The sequence below is a fragment of the Plecotus auritus genome, assembly GCF_963455305.1.
Source record: "Plecotus auritus genome assembly, chromosome: 15".
Classification (NCBI taxonomy): Eukaryota; Metazoa; Chordata; class Mammalia; order Chiroptera; family Vespertilionidae; genus Plecotus; species Plecotus auritus.
The window spans coordinates 5,461,927-5,476,417 of NC_137781.1; the positions used below are offsets into that span (position 1 = coordinate 5,461,927).

General features: G+C 54.8%; 1 protein-coding gene across 2 annotated transcripts in view; it reads left to right on the forward strand.

Moving 5' to 3' along the window:
* IGF1R (insulin like growth factor 1 receptor) overlaps nt 1-14,491 on the forward strand; it is a 132,790-nt gene that overhangs the window by 100,421 nt on the left and 17,878 nt on the right. For both annotated transcript variants that reach the window (XM_080651636.1, XM_080651637.1), the window contains exons 3-8: nt 8,264-8,576; nt 8,835-8,983; nt 9,929-10,073; nt 11,747-11,961; nt 12,547-12,673; nt 13,223-13,461. In XM_080651636.1, coding sequence (XP_080507762.1) covers nt 8,264-8,576; nt 8,835-8,983; nt 9,929-10,073; nt 11,747-11,961; nt 12,547-12,673; nt 13,223-13,461 — 1,188 coding nt within the window. The remainder of the gene's footprint in view (nt 1-8,263; nt 8,577-8,834; nt 8,984-9,928; nt 10,074-11,746; nt 11,962-12,546; nt 12,674-13,222; nt 13,462-14,491) is intronic.

The window sequence follows — 14,491 nt, forward strand, 5'->3', positions numbered from 1 at the left end:
CGCTTTGTCATACCGTTTGGACAACGGTGTGCGCTCAGAGGAATGCCGCCAGCGCCCCTGCTGCCTGAGGCCACGCCCAGGGCGTCCCGGGCCCACACCGGGAGACGTGCCCCCAGAAAGCCACCCCGCCCGGCGGGAGCCATTGGGGTAGATGACAGTCTGATTTTTTTTTTTTTTTTGACGTGGACGATCTCATCAACATGCGTGGGCCTGTGTTATTCTGTAAGCTGAGCCCTGGCTGGTGTGGCTCAGTGGGTAGAGCATCGGCCGGTGGTCCGAAGGGTCCTGGGTTCGATTCCAGTTAAGGGCACGTACCTCGGTTGCAGGCTCCTCCCAGGCAGGGCGCGTGCAGGAGGCAGCGAATCGATGTGTTTCTCTCACATTGATATTTCTCTGTCTTTTCCCCTTCCCTTCCATTCTCTCTAAACATCAATGGAAAAATATCCTCGGGTGAGGATTTAAAAAAAATAAATCTGTAAGCTGAGGCCCAGATGTTGCCCACTTTCTCCCCGTTCTATTTCTTCATTTTTCACCGATCCCTCTCTTCACGTCTTTAGTTAACTTTAGGGCTGAGTTAACGATTGCTCTGTGGATACATAGATTTACATTGTTGCTCTCGGTCTGAGTCCAGCATAAAGACAGGAGAGAGAAAAAAAAAAAAAAAAAAAAAAACAGATCAAGGCAATAGGATTTCTGGCTGCCTTCTCCTGGCTGCATGTTCGATGTGGACTAATTTGCAGATTGTTTGTATTCATTTAAAAAAAAAAAAAAAAAAAGCCAAGCCTGCCCCTTACAACAGAGGCAGAGGCACGTGGCCGCCGTACCTCCGCTCCCAGGCGCACCAGGAGACTTGAAAGCCAGCCAGGATTTTTAAAATATTGGATTGGGATCATGTTGTGTGTGTGTGTGTGTGTGTGTGTGTGTGTGTGTGTTAAACACCTGGCTAATTTAATATAAAGTGTTTACACTTCATTTTGCTGGCAAGGGGTTTTCTATGGAGGTGGTGGAGGATTTCCTGTAAGTGTTGCAAGCTCCAGGGCAGGCGCCGTGGCAATAGGTACGTACCCTCTTGTGGTCAGAGGCACGGAGGCCCGTCTCTTCACCTCCGGTTGTTACCACGTGAGGGGGGCGGCCTCGCGACTCCAGCCGGACTGTGGGACGCGCAGGTACGTTGGTGAACATGACGAAGAAGGATGGCCTTTTTAGGAATTCCAAATAACCGAGTCTGTGCAAGCAAGATCCTCTTTTCCCTGAACGCATGCCCCGGTTGGAATCGCTGTCCCCAAGGACCTCGTGGGTGAAACGGATATTTCGAGCATGACCGAGCTTACTAAGAGCCCCAGGCGCTTCCTCTACTGGGGTTCAGACATTGCAAAGGATGGGGGTGAGGGCGGGAGGGAGGAATTGTGGGCGTGCAATGCTGCAGGGGGGGAAGATGGAAGCAACAGGTTCAAAATGCCTCTTGCAGAGCCCCGGGTGGGCTGAGAGTGAGAATCCAGGCAGAGAAGTGCTTCCCACGCGTGGGGCAGGAGCAAGTGGGCTTGGGGGGAAGCGGAGGCATGGTTTTGTGGATGGGGGTGAGGGCGTGCATTTGGGGCGCAGATGGCACTTCATAGGCTTTACCTTAGACTGGGTGGTGTGGGGGGACTAGTGCGGTTGGGAGACAGTCTCAGAATTGGAAAATGGGGGAGGGGGTCCGTTTTGCAATTTGCAACCGTATCCAGGGGGATTCGTGGGTCGTTTATTCGCTGCTCTCAGGGGGAACATCCCGTTGTCGCGTGACAGGGCCCTGGGTCCCGAGTTCAGGTGGCCTGGGGGCTGGGTCCAGCTCCACCCTCACCCCCACCCCCGTGCTGTGCGTGGGGTGACTTTCACAGCCTGGGCCTTCCCTGGCCCTTCACTTTCTTCTGCTGCCAGACGAAGACAAGACACGCTCGCCTGGATGCCAAATTCTTGGGGTTGCTTTCAGCTCCAGAAAAACGATGACTCCTTGCTTCGGGCATCCGTCTCCTTTGCAAAGATGCTCCAGACTCAGGCACAACAAAGCCTCGCGCAGCCCAGACTGGGGGCGGGGCGTGGGCCTTAGGTGAGAGGTCCTCTTAGGTGAACGGAAACCGAGAAGCCCAGGTTCCCTCCCCACCCCCACCCCCCCCCCCCCCACACACACACACAGCCCTCCCTTCAGCGCGCCCCACTTAACAAGCATTTGCACAGAGTCTGGCCCGAGCTGCTGCGAGGAACAAACGCTGACTTCAGCCTTTACCCGGGGTTTCAGGTCACTCTGATTGTTTGCAAAACATGTTCTTTCTTTCTTTTTTTTTTTCTTTTTTTTTGTCACTTGCCAGTACTTGTTCTCTCTGTGAGTAAAACGCAACCGCGTCCAAAGGGATGATGTGCAAGCGGGGTCCGCGCCCCGGTCTCGTGCGCCCTCTGCTGGCCATGAGGGTGCACTGCAACTCGGGACAGCAGCGGCTCTGCCATGCTGTTCAAGGAGGGTGTGCTAAGAGCTTACTCCTTTGGGGAAAAGAGAGAGAGGACTCCTTAATATTTTCAGATTCTTGTTTTCAGTGTATTCAAGCCCAGGATTTTGGGTAAGATGTCTGAAGAAGAGATTGATGCTGGAGATTCCCCCTTTAAAAATTTTTATTTTTATTTTTAAGTGACTTGGTTAGTTTGGGGTTTGACAGTGGTTACGGAAAGCGTTAAGAAGTTAGCCTAGGCCCTAGCCGGTTTGGCTCAGTGGTTAGAGGTTCAGCCAGTGGACTGAAGGGTCTGCAGGTTTGAGTCAGGTCAAGAGCACGTACCTCGGTTTCCCGGGGCACGTGTGGGAGGCAGCCAATCGATGGGGCATGTGTGGGAGGCAGCCAATCGATGTGTCTCTTTCACATCAATGTTTCTCTCTGTGTGTCTCATCCCCTCCATTCCACTCCCTCTTAAAAAATAATATCCTCAGGAGGTTCCCGGTTTGATTCCCGGTCAGGGCACATGCCCGGGTTGCAGGCTCGATCCCCAGTAGGGGGGCGTGCAGGAGGCAGCCGGTCCATGATTCTCTCTCATCATGGATGTTTCTCTCTGTCTCTGTCCCTCTCCCTTTCTCTCTGACATCAGTAAGAAAAAAATTTTTTTTTAAATATATTTTATTGATTTTTCACAGAGAGGAAGGGAGAGGGATAGAGAGCTAGAAACATCGATGAGAGAGAGACATCGATCAGCTGCCTCCTGCACACCTCCCACTGAGGATGTGCCCGCAACCAAGGTACATGCCCTTGACCGGAATCGAACCCGGGACCTTTCAGTCCGCAGGCCGATGCTCTATCCACTGAGCCAAACCGGTTTCGGCAGTAAGAAAAATTTTTAAAGAAAGATCGATAACGTGCTCATCCAATGCAGTGCCTCCGTCACCCACAGAGACTAATAAAACATGAAGCCACAGGATCCTGTGGGAAGGGCAGGTTCGCTTTTTCGTGTGAGCAGCCATCTTTGCAAGGACAGTTAACCTCCCACACGGGGGTGGTTTCGCACGGTCCTTGTGAATCATCCGACAGATGAACGCCGTTGCATTTTTGCGGGGGCAGGCGCTCCACGGTCCAGTTCCCCCAAACCTGCTTGTCCTGAGGTGCGCGTGGTCATCGTTCTGCGAAGCCCCGTGTCTGGCCAGCCTAAGACACCCTGTTCCCCGCCGTGTCCCGAGAACAGAGCTGACGTGCGCTGGGAAAGTCTGGTGGGCCTTTTGCGGTTGCCCTGCGGGAGTACAAAGACTCCAGCTACAGGCAACGGGGCCAGCAATCCGATGAGATCGCGGACAGGGATGCGGTGACTTTATGCTCTGAAACACGTGTTTACACGGCCAGCGGTGTGCCACCAGGAAGGAACACGATCAAAGCGGGGCCGGCCCGAGAGGCCGGGAAGGTAACGAATGAGTTTCCTGGTTTGGACTCGCTGCTGTCCATGCTTCTCCTCAGTCACAGAAACCAGGGGAGGAGGTGTGTATTTTTTCTCTCTCACGCCACCTAAGACAAACACTTTTATTTATTTTATTGATGTCAGAGAGGAAGGGAGAGGGAGAGAGAGAGAGAGACATCCATGATGAGAGAGAATCACGCATCTGCTGCCTCCTGCACACCCCCTACTGGGGACTGAGCCCACAACCCGGGGAATGTGCCCTGACCGGGAATCGCACCGTGACCTCCTGGTTCCTAGGTTGATGCTCAACCACTGAGCCACGCCAGCCGGGCGGACAAGACAGATACTTTCAAGGCACATACTGGAATCAGGGGTCCTCAAACTACGGCCCGCGGGCCACATGCGGCCCGCCGAGGACATGTATCCGCCCGCCGGGTGCCGCTGCCTGTCCTGCTTAGCAGCCGACGCATCCCGGGCCCGCAGTGCGCATAGGAATTTGTTCATAGTTTTTTTTTTAAACTATAGTCCAACCCTCCAACGGTCTGAGGGACAGTGAACTGGCCCCCTGTTTAAAGAGTCTGAGGACCCGCCGAAACCGGTTTGGCTCAGTGGATAGAGCGTCAGCCTGCGGACTGCAGGGTCCCAGGTTCGATACGCATAAGGCATGTCATTGTCCAGAAACGGACCCCAGCACCGATGGGTGTTGGGATGCAGCCGAAACCACAAAGCCAGAGGCCTCGCTCCCCCTCCGAGCCGAGCTGCCACTTGAACGAGAGGCCCGAGTGTGTCCCTGCGGGGCCCGGCCAGCCTTGTTAGGAAATCGGCGCCGCCGGGAGCCCGCGCTGCCTCGCATAGCTCCGTGTACAGTGACGGAGGGTGGAAACAGGGCCGCGAGCGGGGAGCAGCAGACGCGCGATAAATATAGACTCCTCTCCCAATTCCTCTGCCCTTAGTCACGGAGGGACAGTGCGAGCTTCATAAACTTATAAGGAATATACAAACAGTTCCCAATTTAAAATAACTTGGAGTAATTTTTAAGTGTGTGAAACCAGTATTTTTTTTTTTTTTCCCTCCGCCCTGGCCGTTGAAGCATCTGTGACAGGCGATGGGCGTCTTTATGTGGCTGTGCCTGGCGGTCACAATGTAGGGGAAAATTCAGCAGAATCTATGGGGATCTTTCTCCTCTCTCTCTCTCTCACCCCTTCCCTCTTCCTCCTCCTCCTCCTCTTGAGAAATACTACAAAATAATAACAACAATAATAAAATGTTAAAAGCAGGATGAGGGGGTGGGAGGTATGTGTGAGACACCTGTGTGTCCCTGGTGAAGAACTGGACACAGGTCACCCTCATCACACTTCACTAGAGCAGGCGGGTCCTGCCCGGTCCCGGGAAGTGTCTCCCCTCCTTTTCCTTGATTTTTTTCTCCCATTAAATCTCGTCTAGTCCAGTCCGCTTGGCTCAGTGGTTAAGCGTCGACCTATGAACCAGGAGGTCACGGGTTCCATTCCCAGTCAGGGCACAGGCCTGGGTTGCGGGCTCGATCCCCAGTGTGGGGCGTGCAGGAGGCAGCCGATCCATGATTTTCTCTCATCATGGATGTTTTTCTCTCTCCCTCTCCCTTCCTCTGATATCAATAAAAATATTTTTAATAATAAAATAAAAATCTATAAAAAAAAAAACACCATAACCCACCGTCACCAAAACCCACCCTCCGCCAGAGGGTTCCGCCCGCCCTGCGTTCCCTGCGGGTTGTGAGCCTGCTTTGTATCTTGGCACCGATGGCAGCCTTTTCTTCCCTCTCACTAATTAGCTCTGGGAATTTTTGCTTGATACCGTTGCCATTGTCACTCTCCCTCCCTCTGCTTTCGTGGGGGGCCTTCTTTCTCTTCCCGTCCTCCCAATAGCCCGCCTAGCACCCCCTGTCGGATCCGGGAGACGGAAGCGATGCAACCGGTATTGTCTGGAGGTGACTGTTGCCTTTGTTGGCGAATGAAATGTTCACAGATGCATCCAGGAGACATGATGACCTGTTTCCCTACACCTCTCGGCCTCCCTTGGGTACCGGCTCCGGCAGGGACGAGGTCCCTGGCGCTGGGGCTTTCTGTTGGGCCTTCCCTGATGTTTGTTTACGTGCCGGGCCCGGGGGAGGGGGGGGCACCACAGGCTGAGACGCGTGAATTGGTGAAGAGCGTGAGCTCTGGCTGGCTGGTCTCGGGAATCAGACTTGTTGGATGGAAGGGTTCTGGGGGCCTTGGAGTCTCCCTGCGCCTCGTTGCTCCGGTGGCCTGGTAGTGCAGCCGTTCCTTTATACATAGTTGCATCTGCCCCGGAGAATGTGTCTGTGAAGCGAGCTGCTGCTACAATGTTGCATCTCAGCAGGGCCCCTGCCTGATACCCGGGGCCTTGTCATTCTTGCTGGAGAATGTCCTGGAGGCTGTTGGCAGTAGCTCAGCGAATACCAGGTGTACCGGGTACTAATGCGGATACCGGTTAAAAATGCGGATTGACCGTTTACCGGTTAAGAACGCGGATTTTGTATTCAAAATGCAATAATTTCAAGAGAAACATCAAAAGTGCTTTATTCAAAGTAATGTCCATCGCTAGCTACACATTTCCCCCATCTTTCAGGTAATTTGTGGGTACCGTCCCAACAGAACTTTTCTTGTTTTGAGGCAGACCATTCAGAGACCCAATTTCCCACTTCTTCGTACGTTTTGAAGGGCTGCTCAGAAAGTGCGTGTGCCATCGATCGGAACAGGTGGTCATCTGAAGGAGCGAGGTCTGGTGAATGCAGCGGGTGGGTTAATACTTCCCAGGCAGGATCTTTTAACGTGTCTTTAACTGGTGTTGAAGTGTGTGATGGTGCGTCATCATGAAGCAAAATTACTTTGCCATGTCTTCTGGCCCATTCTGGTCCTTTCACGATCAAAGTGTTGTTCAAATTGATTCTTTGTTGTCAGTAGCGATCAGTATTAACGGTTTCACCTGGTTTTAGAAGCTCATAATACACCACACCTTCCTGATCCCACCAAACGCAGAGCATGGTCTTCTTTCCGAAGTGATTTGGCCTTGCAGTCGATGTTGACGGTTGACCTGCATCAACCCATGATTTTGTGTGTTTGGCATTCTCAAAATAAATCCACTTTTCATCACCAGTCACAATTCAATGCAAAAAAGACTTTCTTTCCTGCCGTTGAAGCAACATTTTACTGATGACTTTTCGGTTTTCCATTTGTCTTTCGTTCAGTTGATGGGGCACCCATTTTCCTTCCTTTAAAATCTTTCCAATTCCTCGTAAACGGTCGGAAATTGTTTGCTGAGCAACGTTTAATCTTTCTGCAAGTTGTTTTTGAGTTTGACACACATCTTCATCCAATAATGCTTGTCATTGTTGGTCTTCAAACTTTTTCGGACCTGGACATTCTTTGTCTTTCACATTGAAATCATCACTTTTAAAGCATTTAAACCAGCGTTCACAGGGATCTTGAGATGGAGCATGTTCACCATAAGCTTCCTGAAGTATACGATCACTTTCAGCAGCACTTTTCTTCAAAATAATGAATTAAAACTTCCCGCAAATGCTCTTTTCTGGGCATGAAATTTGACATTTTTAGGCATAAAAATATCTAGGATGTTAACACCTTCAGAAAATTTGACATGAAGTTTTGAAGCTTGTTGTCAATACAACAAAATAGCATACATATCAAATCGCATATACTGTATATCAACATATGTGTAACCCCATCTATTGGAAAAGATCGCACTATTAGTGGGTGCACCTGGTAAAGAGGGGGTGTAGGTGGGCACCTGTGACCCAGTGAGGGAAACCAGGTAGGGCCCCCCCTCTTTTTTATTTTTAAAAGCAGAAACCCCACCCTAGCTGGTGTGGCTCAGTGGATAGAGCATCAGCCTGCGGACTGAAGGGTCCCGGGTTCGATTCTGGTCAAGGGTACATGCCTGGGTTGCGGGCTCCATCCCCAGCAGGGGGCGTGCAGGAGGCAGCCGATCCATGATTCTCTCTCCTCATGGATGTTTCTCTCTCTCCCTCTCTCCCTCTCCCTTCCCCTCTGAGATCAATAATAATCTATTTTTAAAAAAGAAACACTCTAGCTGGTTTGGCTCAGTGGATAGAGCATCAGCCTGTGGACTGAAGGGTCCCGGGTTCGATTCCGGTCAAGGGCACATGCCCGGGTTGTGGGCTCCATCCCCAGCAGGGGGCGTGCAGGAGGCAGCCGATCTATAATTCTCTCTCCTCATGGATGTTTCTCTCTCTCCCTCTCCCTTCCTCTCTGAGATCAATAATAATCTATTTTTAAAAAAGGAAAGAAGCCTGCTCACCCTCCCCCCCTCTGCCCCACAGCCTGCCCGAGCGCGTGCGGGAAGCGGGCGTGCACGGAGAACAACGAGTGCTGCCACCCCGAGTGCCTGGGCGGCTGCACGGCCCCCGACGACGAGGCGGCCTGCGTGGCCTGCAAGCACTACTACCACGAGGGCGTTTGCGTGACCGACTGCCCCCCGGACACCTACCGCTTCGAGGGCTGGCGCTGCGTGGACCGCGACTTCTGCGCCACCATCCCCAACGCCGACAGCTTCGAGATGGAGGGCTTCGTGATCCACGACGGCGAGTGCATGCAGGAGTGCCCCTCCGGCTTCATCCGCAACGACAGCCTGAGGTCAGGCCCCGCCCGGGGGACCCCCAGCCTCTGTCCCGGTGGGGGGGGGACCCTGGGGAGGGGACGGGGTGGGGCCACTGGAGAGAGCGGGCCTGTGTTACACTCTTTCCAAGATATTTAAGCAGCAGCAGCAGCAGCAGCCACACGGCGGTGGTTAGAGTGTGGCCGCCGGAAGGGACACGGATCCTTGTGCGTTTCCTTGGGGCGAGGAGACGCGCTGACCTCCGCCTTGGTGCGGGGTTCTTTTCTCTCCCGCAGCATGTACTGCGTCCCCTGCGAAGGGCCTTGCCCCAAAATCTGTGAGGAGGACAAGGGGACGAAGACTATTGACTCGGTGACCTCGGCTCAGATGCTCCAGGGCTGCACCATCTTCAAGGGCAACCTTCTCATTAACATCCGCAGGGGCAGTAAGTATCCCTTCCCCGCCCCTACCGCTTCCTCCCTCCCCCCCTGCCCGCCCCGCCCTCATCCTGCAGGATCGCTGGGTTTTCTTGAGGTGGTGCCTTTTCTACCCGTCCCTGACCCACAACTGAAATGCAGGCCTAGACAAACAGCGCGGTGCCCAGCCCGCTGGCTCAGAGGGGGAGCATCCGCCCCATGAACCAGGAGGTCACTGTTCCATTCCCCATCAGGGCGCATGCCCTGTTGTGCACTCGATCCCCACTAGGGGGCGCTCAGGAGGCAGCCAATCCACGATTCTCTCTCATCATTGATGTTTCTCTCTCTCTCCCTCTCCCTTCCTGTCTGAAATCAATAAAAATGTGTTTTGAGGGTTTTTTTTGTTTTGTTTTGTTTTGTTTTGTTTTAAGAAAAACAATATAGCCAAAACCAGTTTGGCTCAGTGGATAGAGCGTCGGCCTGCGGACTGAAGGGTCCCGGGTTCGATTCCAGTCAAGGGCATGTACCTTGGTTGCAGGCACATCCCCAGTGGGAGGTGTGCAGGAGGCAGCTGATCGATGTTTCTCTCTCATCGATGTTTCTAGCTCTCTATCCCTCTCCCTTCCTCACTGTAAAACATCAATAAAATATATATTTAAAAAAAAAAAAAGAAAAACAATATAAAACAAAAGCTGCTCTCCAGACGCGGTGGCCTTAGCTAACTGGCGGTCTGGCGTTTATGATTTTACTCGCTTCTCCTCCGCCTGGGAGTTACCACGTCCAGCCTCCTAGGAACACACCCTCCACTGCCCAGAGGGAGGGGGGCTGTTCCGGGAAAGGGGTTTGATTGGACAAGGGAGGGGGCTCCCCACCAGCAGCCTGAGTGTCTCAGAGTCACCCCCAGAGCAGGCCCTGCCACTTGCACTGAGCGAGAGCTGGGTAACACAGGCCCCCCCCCCCCCCGTTTCCCACAGATAACATCGCCTCGGAACTGGAGAACTTCATGGGGCTCATCGAGGTGGTCACAGGCTACATCAAGATCCGCCACTCGCACGCGCTGGTCTCCCTGTCCTTCTTCAAAAGCCTCCGCCAGATCCTGGGAGAGGACCAGCTGGAGGGGTGAGTGCTGCCTGGCCGGCGCGGCCCAGGGGCAGCTGTGCGCTCGGAGGGCTCTGTGTTCCGGAGGTCAGAGCCCCCTCTTGTCAAGAAGAAAGGAACCCTGGCCGGTGTTGCTCAGCGGTTAGAGCTTCAACCTATGAACCAGGAGGTCCCGGGTTCCATTCCCGGTCAGGGCACTTGCCCGGGTTGCAGGCTCCATCCCCAGTAGGGGGCGTGCAGGAGGCAGCCAATCCGTGATTCTCTCTCATCATAGATGCTTCTCTCCCTCTCTCTCCCTTTCTCTCTGCATCAATAAAAATAGTTTTTAAAAAATATAGTCTTTGGATGTAAAGGCCGTGAGCCTTGGAAACAGTGAGGAAACCGCAGTTACTGAGTGACTGAGTGGATAGCCACTTCCTCCAGGAAACAATGGAAAAAAAAAATCTGTGTGCAGGTGTGCGCGTGCATGTGTGTGTGTGTGTGGACGTGCACACGTGTGTGAAAGATGTGCAGGCGAGTCTCTGCTTTTGCTGTCTTCATTCTCCTCTCGTGGGAGGGATGTGGGGGGAGCCGGGCCCCACACCAGGGGTGAAAAACAAGAGCAGTATTGACCGGCCGCTTAGGAACGGCCTGGTTATTTATTTATTTTTTTTAAATATATTTTATTGGTTTTTTACAGAGAGGAAGGAAGAGTGATAGATAGTCAGAAACATCGATGAGAGAGAGACATCGATCAGCTGCCTCTTGCACACCTCCTACTGGGGATGTGCCCGCAACCAAGTTACATGCCCTTGACCGGAATCGAACCTGGGACCTTTCAGTCCGCAGGCCGACGCTCTATCCACTGAGCCAAACCGGTTTTGGCCGGCCTGGTTATTTTGACAGGGATTTCGGTTTTGTTTCTCTGTCCCTTACACAGGCTCCGTACGCCTGGGATTTATTGCTCCCGGGATCCGGGTCCCCCCACCGCGCCGCCCCCCCCCCCCCCCCCCCCGGCCTTCCCCGTGCTGTAAACAGCCTTGGTGTTCACTGTGAAAACGTCACCTTGCTTTTCAGAGAGGTTCATCCCACACACAGCCTTTCCCGGTTCCGCATGCACGCTTTCTCCCGCGGGGAGGGCGCTCTTCTGCCCCCTGCTGGTGAAACGGGTTTACTGACAAGGAGCCTGGTCCTGGGCAGAGAGACAGCGGGCCCAGCTCCCAGCCCAGAGGTTTCTGGACCCACAAGGGGACTTGTTTTCATCTACGAATTATTTTTTAAATTTATTTTTATTGATTTCAGGCAGGAAGGGAGAGAGAGAGAGAGAGAGAGAGAGAGAGAAGCGTCAATGATGAGAGAGACATATCCACTGGTTGCCTCCCACACCCGCCCCGAACCAGGGCCGGGGATCGAACCTGCAACCCAGGTATGTACCCTTGGCCGGGAATGGGACCTGAGGCCCTTCGGTCTGTGCGCCGACACTCTGAGCACATAGCGACACCAGCCAGGGCTCAGTGTCGACGTTCGTACACGGCCCTTGAACCCCGTTATCCCCATTGTTAACGACAGCTGTTCCCTTAGACCACCGGTGACTGTTTTCTCACGGCCGGGCCTGTGCCCCCGGGGCCACGTGGCTGAGGAGACGGGTGGGCTGGAGCGGAGGTGGGCAGGGGGGGCCGGGCGTCAGGGCCTCAGGCTGGCCGCTGTGTCTGCAGGAATTACTCCTTCTACGTCCTGGACAACCAGAACCTGCAGCAGCTGTGGGACTGGGACAACCACAACCTGACCATCAAGGCCGGCAAGATGTACTTCGCCTTCAACCCCAAACTGTGCGTGTCCGAGATCTACCGCATGGAGGAGGTGACCGGGACGAAAGGGCGCCAGAGCAAAGGGGACATCAACACCCGGAACAACGGGGAGAGGGCCTCCTGTGAGTGCGTGCATGTGTGCGCGTGCACATGTATGTGCACATGCATGTGTTCATGTATGTGTGTATATGACGCACACGTGTGTGCACGTGCGTTGAAGATATGCAGATGAATCTCTGCCTTTACTGTCTCTTAATTCTCCTCTAATCAAAACGCGGTGGGCCCCACTGGGTAATACAGGGACTCCTCTTCCGATCCAGACCATCCGTGTGTGTGTGTGTGTGTGTGTGTGTGTGTGTGTGTGTGTGTCTCCCCCTCCTCGTTCCACCTGTGGGGACACGGGGCCTCCTTCAGGAGCCCTTGCGAGCTCCGTGGGGTGAAACCCGTATCTGGGTCCTTAGTAGAAATAAGAAAGACACCGAGACGTCCAGAGAGGAGCTGTGTGTGTATGTGTTGGTGGGGGGGTCCATGCTGCCTCCTTGGGGCCCTTCCCCGCTGTCACGTGACATCTGTGACTGCCTGTGACGGCAGTAAATGAGCAGGCAGCTTTGGAGACGAGGGGAAACGGTGGGGGGCAGGGGACTCCTCGGACACGTGGAGGAGAAGGAGGTGGGTGTCCCCCCTCACGGATGTGCCCCGCGCCCCAGGTGAGAGCGACATGCTGCACTTCACCTCCACCAACACCTGGAAGAACCGCATCATCATCACGTGGCACCGGTACCGGCCCCCGGACTACAGGGACCTCATCAGCTTCACCGTCTACTACAAGGAAGCGTGAGTCCTGCTCGCCTCGCGTCCTGGGGGCGGCAGATGGGGGGTGGGGTTGGGGGGGAGCAGGGAGGGGAGGGGGCGGTCCATGCTTCCCCGCTGTCACGTGACCTCTCACTGCCAGTAGCAGCCACGCTTGGGCAGGCACTGGCTTCAGGGGGTGGAGGCGTTTCAATAAAATAAATGCAAAGGAGCCCGGCCCACATGGCTCAGGGGTTGAGCATTGACCTAGGAACCAGGAGGTCACAGTTCAATTCCCGGTCAGGGCACAGGTCCGGGTTCCGGGCTCGATCCCCAGTGGGGGGGCGTGCAGGAGGCGGCCGGTCCATGATTCTCTCTCATCATGGATGTTTCTGCCTCTCTCTCCCTCTCCCTCCCTCTCTGACATCAATACCAATATATTGTTTTTAAAGAGAAAGGGGTTGTTTTAAATAATAATCAGATAAAGTAAACAGGTAGACAAACGTAACAGAAATGAAGGCAGCGGGGAGGGTTTGGGGGCCGGTGGGAGCCCAGGGAGGCTCTGAGCCGCCCGCTCGCTCGCTCGCCTCCCAGGCCCTACAAGAACGTCACCGAGTACGACGGCCAGGACGCCTGCGGCTCCAACAGCTGGAACATGGTGGACGTGGACCTGCCCGCCAACAAGGACATGCAGCCCGGCATCCTCCTGCACGGCCTGAAGCCCTGGACGCAGTACGCCATCTACGTGAAGGCCGTGACCCTGACCATGGTGGACAACGACCACATCCGCGGGGCCAAGAGCGAGATCCTGTACATCCGCACCAACGCCTCGGGTACGGCGTGCGCAGGCCGCCCAGGCGTCAGTCCTCCGGCACGTGGTCCCTCTTCTTCCTCCCTCCCTCCCCCCTCCCCCCTCCCCCCCCCTTCTTCTCTCCCTCTCTGTCTCTCTCTCCCTCCCCCTACCTCTTCTTCCTCCCTTTCTCCCTCCCCCCTCCCCCCCCCCTCTTCTCTCCCTCTCTGTCTCTCTCTCCCTCCCCCCCTCTTCTCTCCCTCTCTGTCTCTCTCTCCCTCCCCCCCTCTTCTCTCCCTCTCTGTCTCTCTCTCCCTCCCCCCCTCTTCTCTCCCTCTCTGTCTCTCTCTCCCTCCCCCCTCTTCTTCTCTCCCTCTCTGTCTCTCTCTCCCTCCCCCCTCTTCTTCTCTCCCTCTCTGTCTCTCTCTCCCTCTCCCTCCGTCTCCCTCTCTTCTTCCCTCCCTCCCTCTCTCTCCCATCCTCCCTCCCTCCCTCCCCCCTCCCCCCCTTCTTCTCTCCCTCTCTGTCTCTCTCTCCCTCCCCCCCTCTTCTTCTCTCCCTCTCTGTCTCTCTCTCCCTCCCCCCTCTTCTCTCCCTCTCTGTCTCTCTCTCCCTCTCCCTCCATCTCCCTCTCTCCTTCCCTCCCTCCCTCTCTCCTCCATCCTCTCTCCCTCCCTCCCTCTCTCTCTCCTTCTCTCCCTCTCCCTCCATCTCCCTCTCTTCTTCCCTCCCTCCCTCTCTCTTTCTCTCTCTCTTCCTCCCTCTCTGCTTCTCTTTGCCTCTCCCTCCCTTCTCTCTTCCTCTCCCTCCCTCCCTCTCTCCTCCATCCTCTCTCCCTCCCTCTCTCCTCCATCCTCTCTCCCTCCCTCTCTCCTCCATTCTCTCTCCCTCCCTCCCTCTCTCCTTCTCTCCCTCTCCCTCGGTCTCCCTCTCTTCTTCCCTTCCTCCCTCCCTCCCTCCCTCTCTCTCTCTCTTCCTCTCCCTCTCTGTCTTTCCCTCCCTCTCTCCTTCTCTGTCCCTCTCCCTCCCTCTCCCCCTCTTCTTCTTCTTCTTCCTCTCCCTCTCTTTCTCCC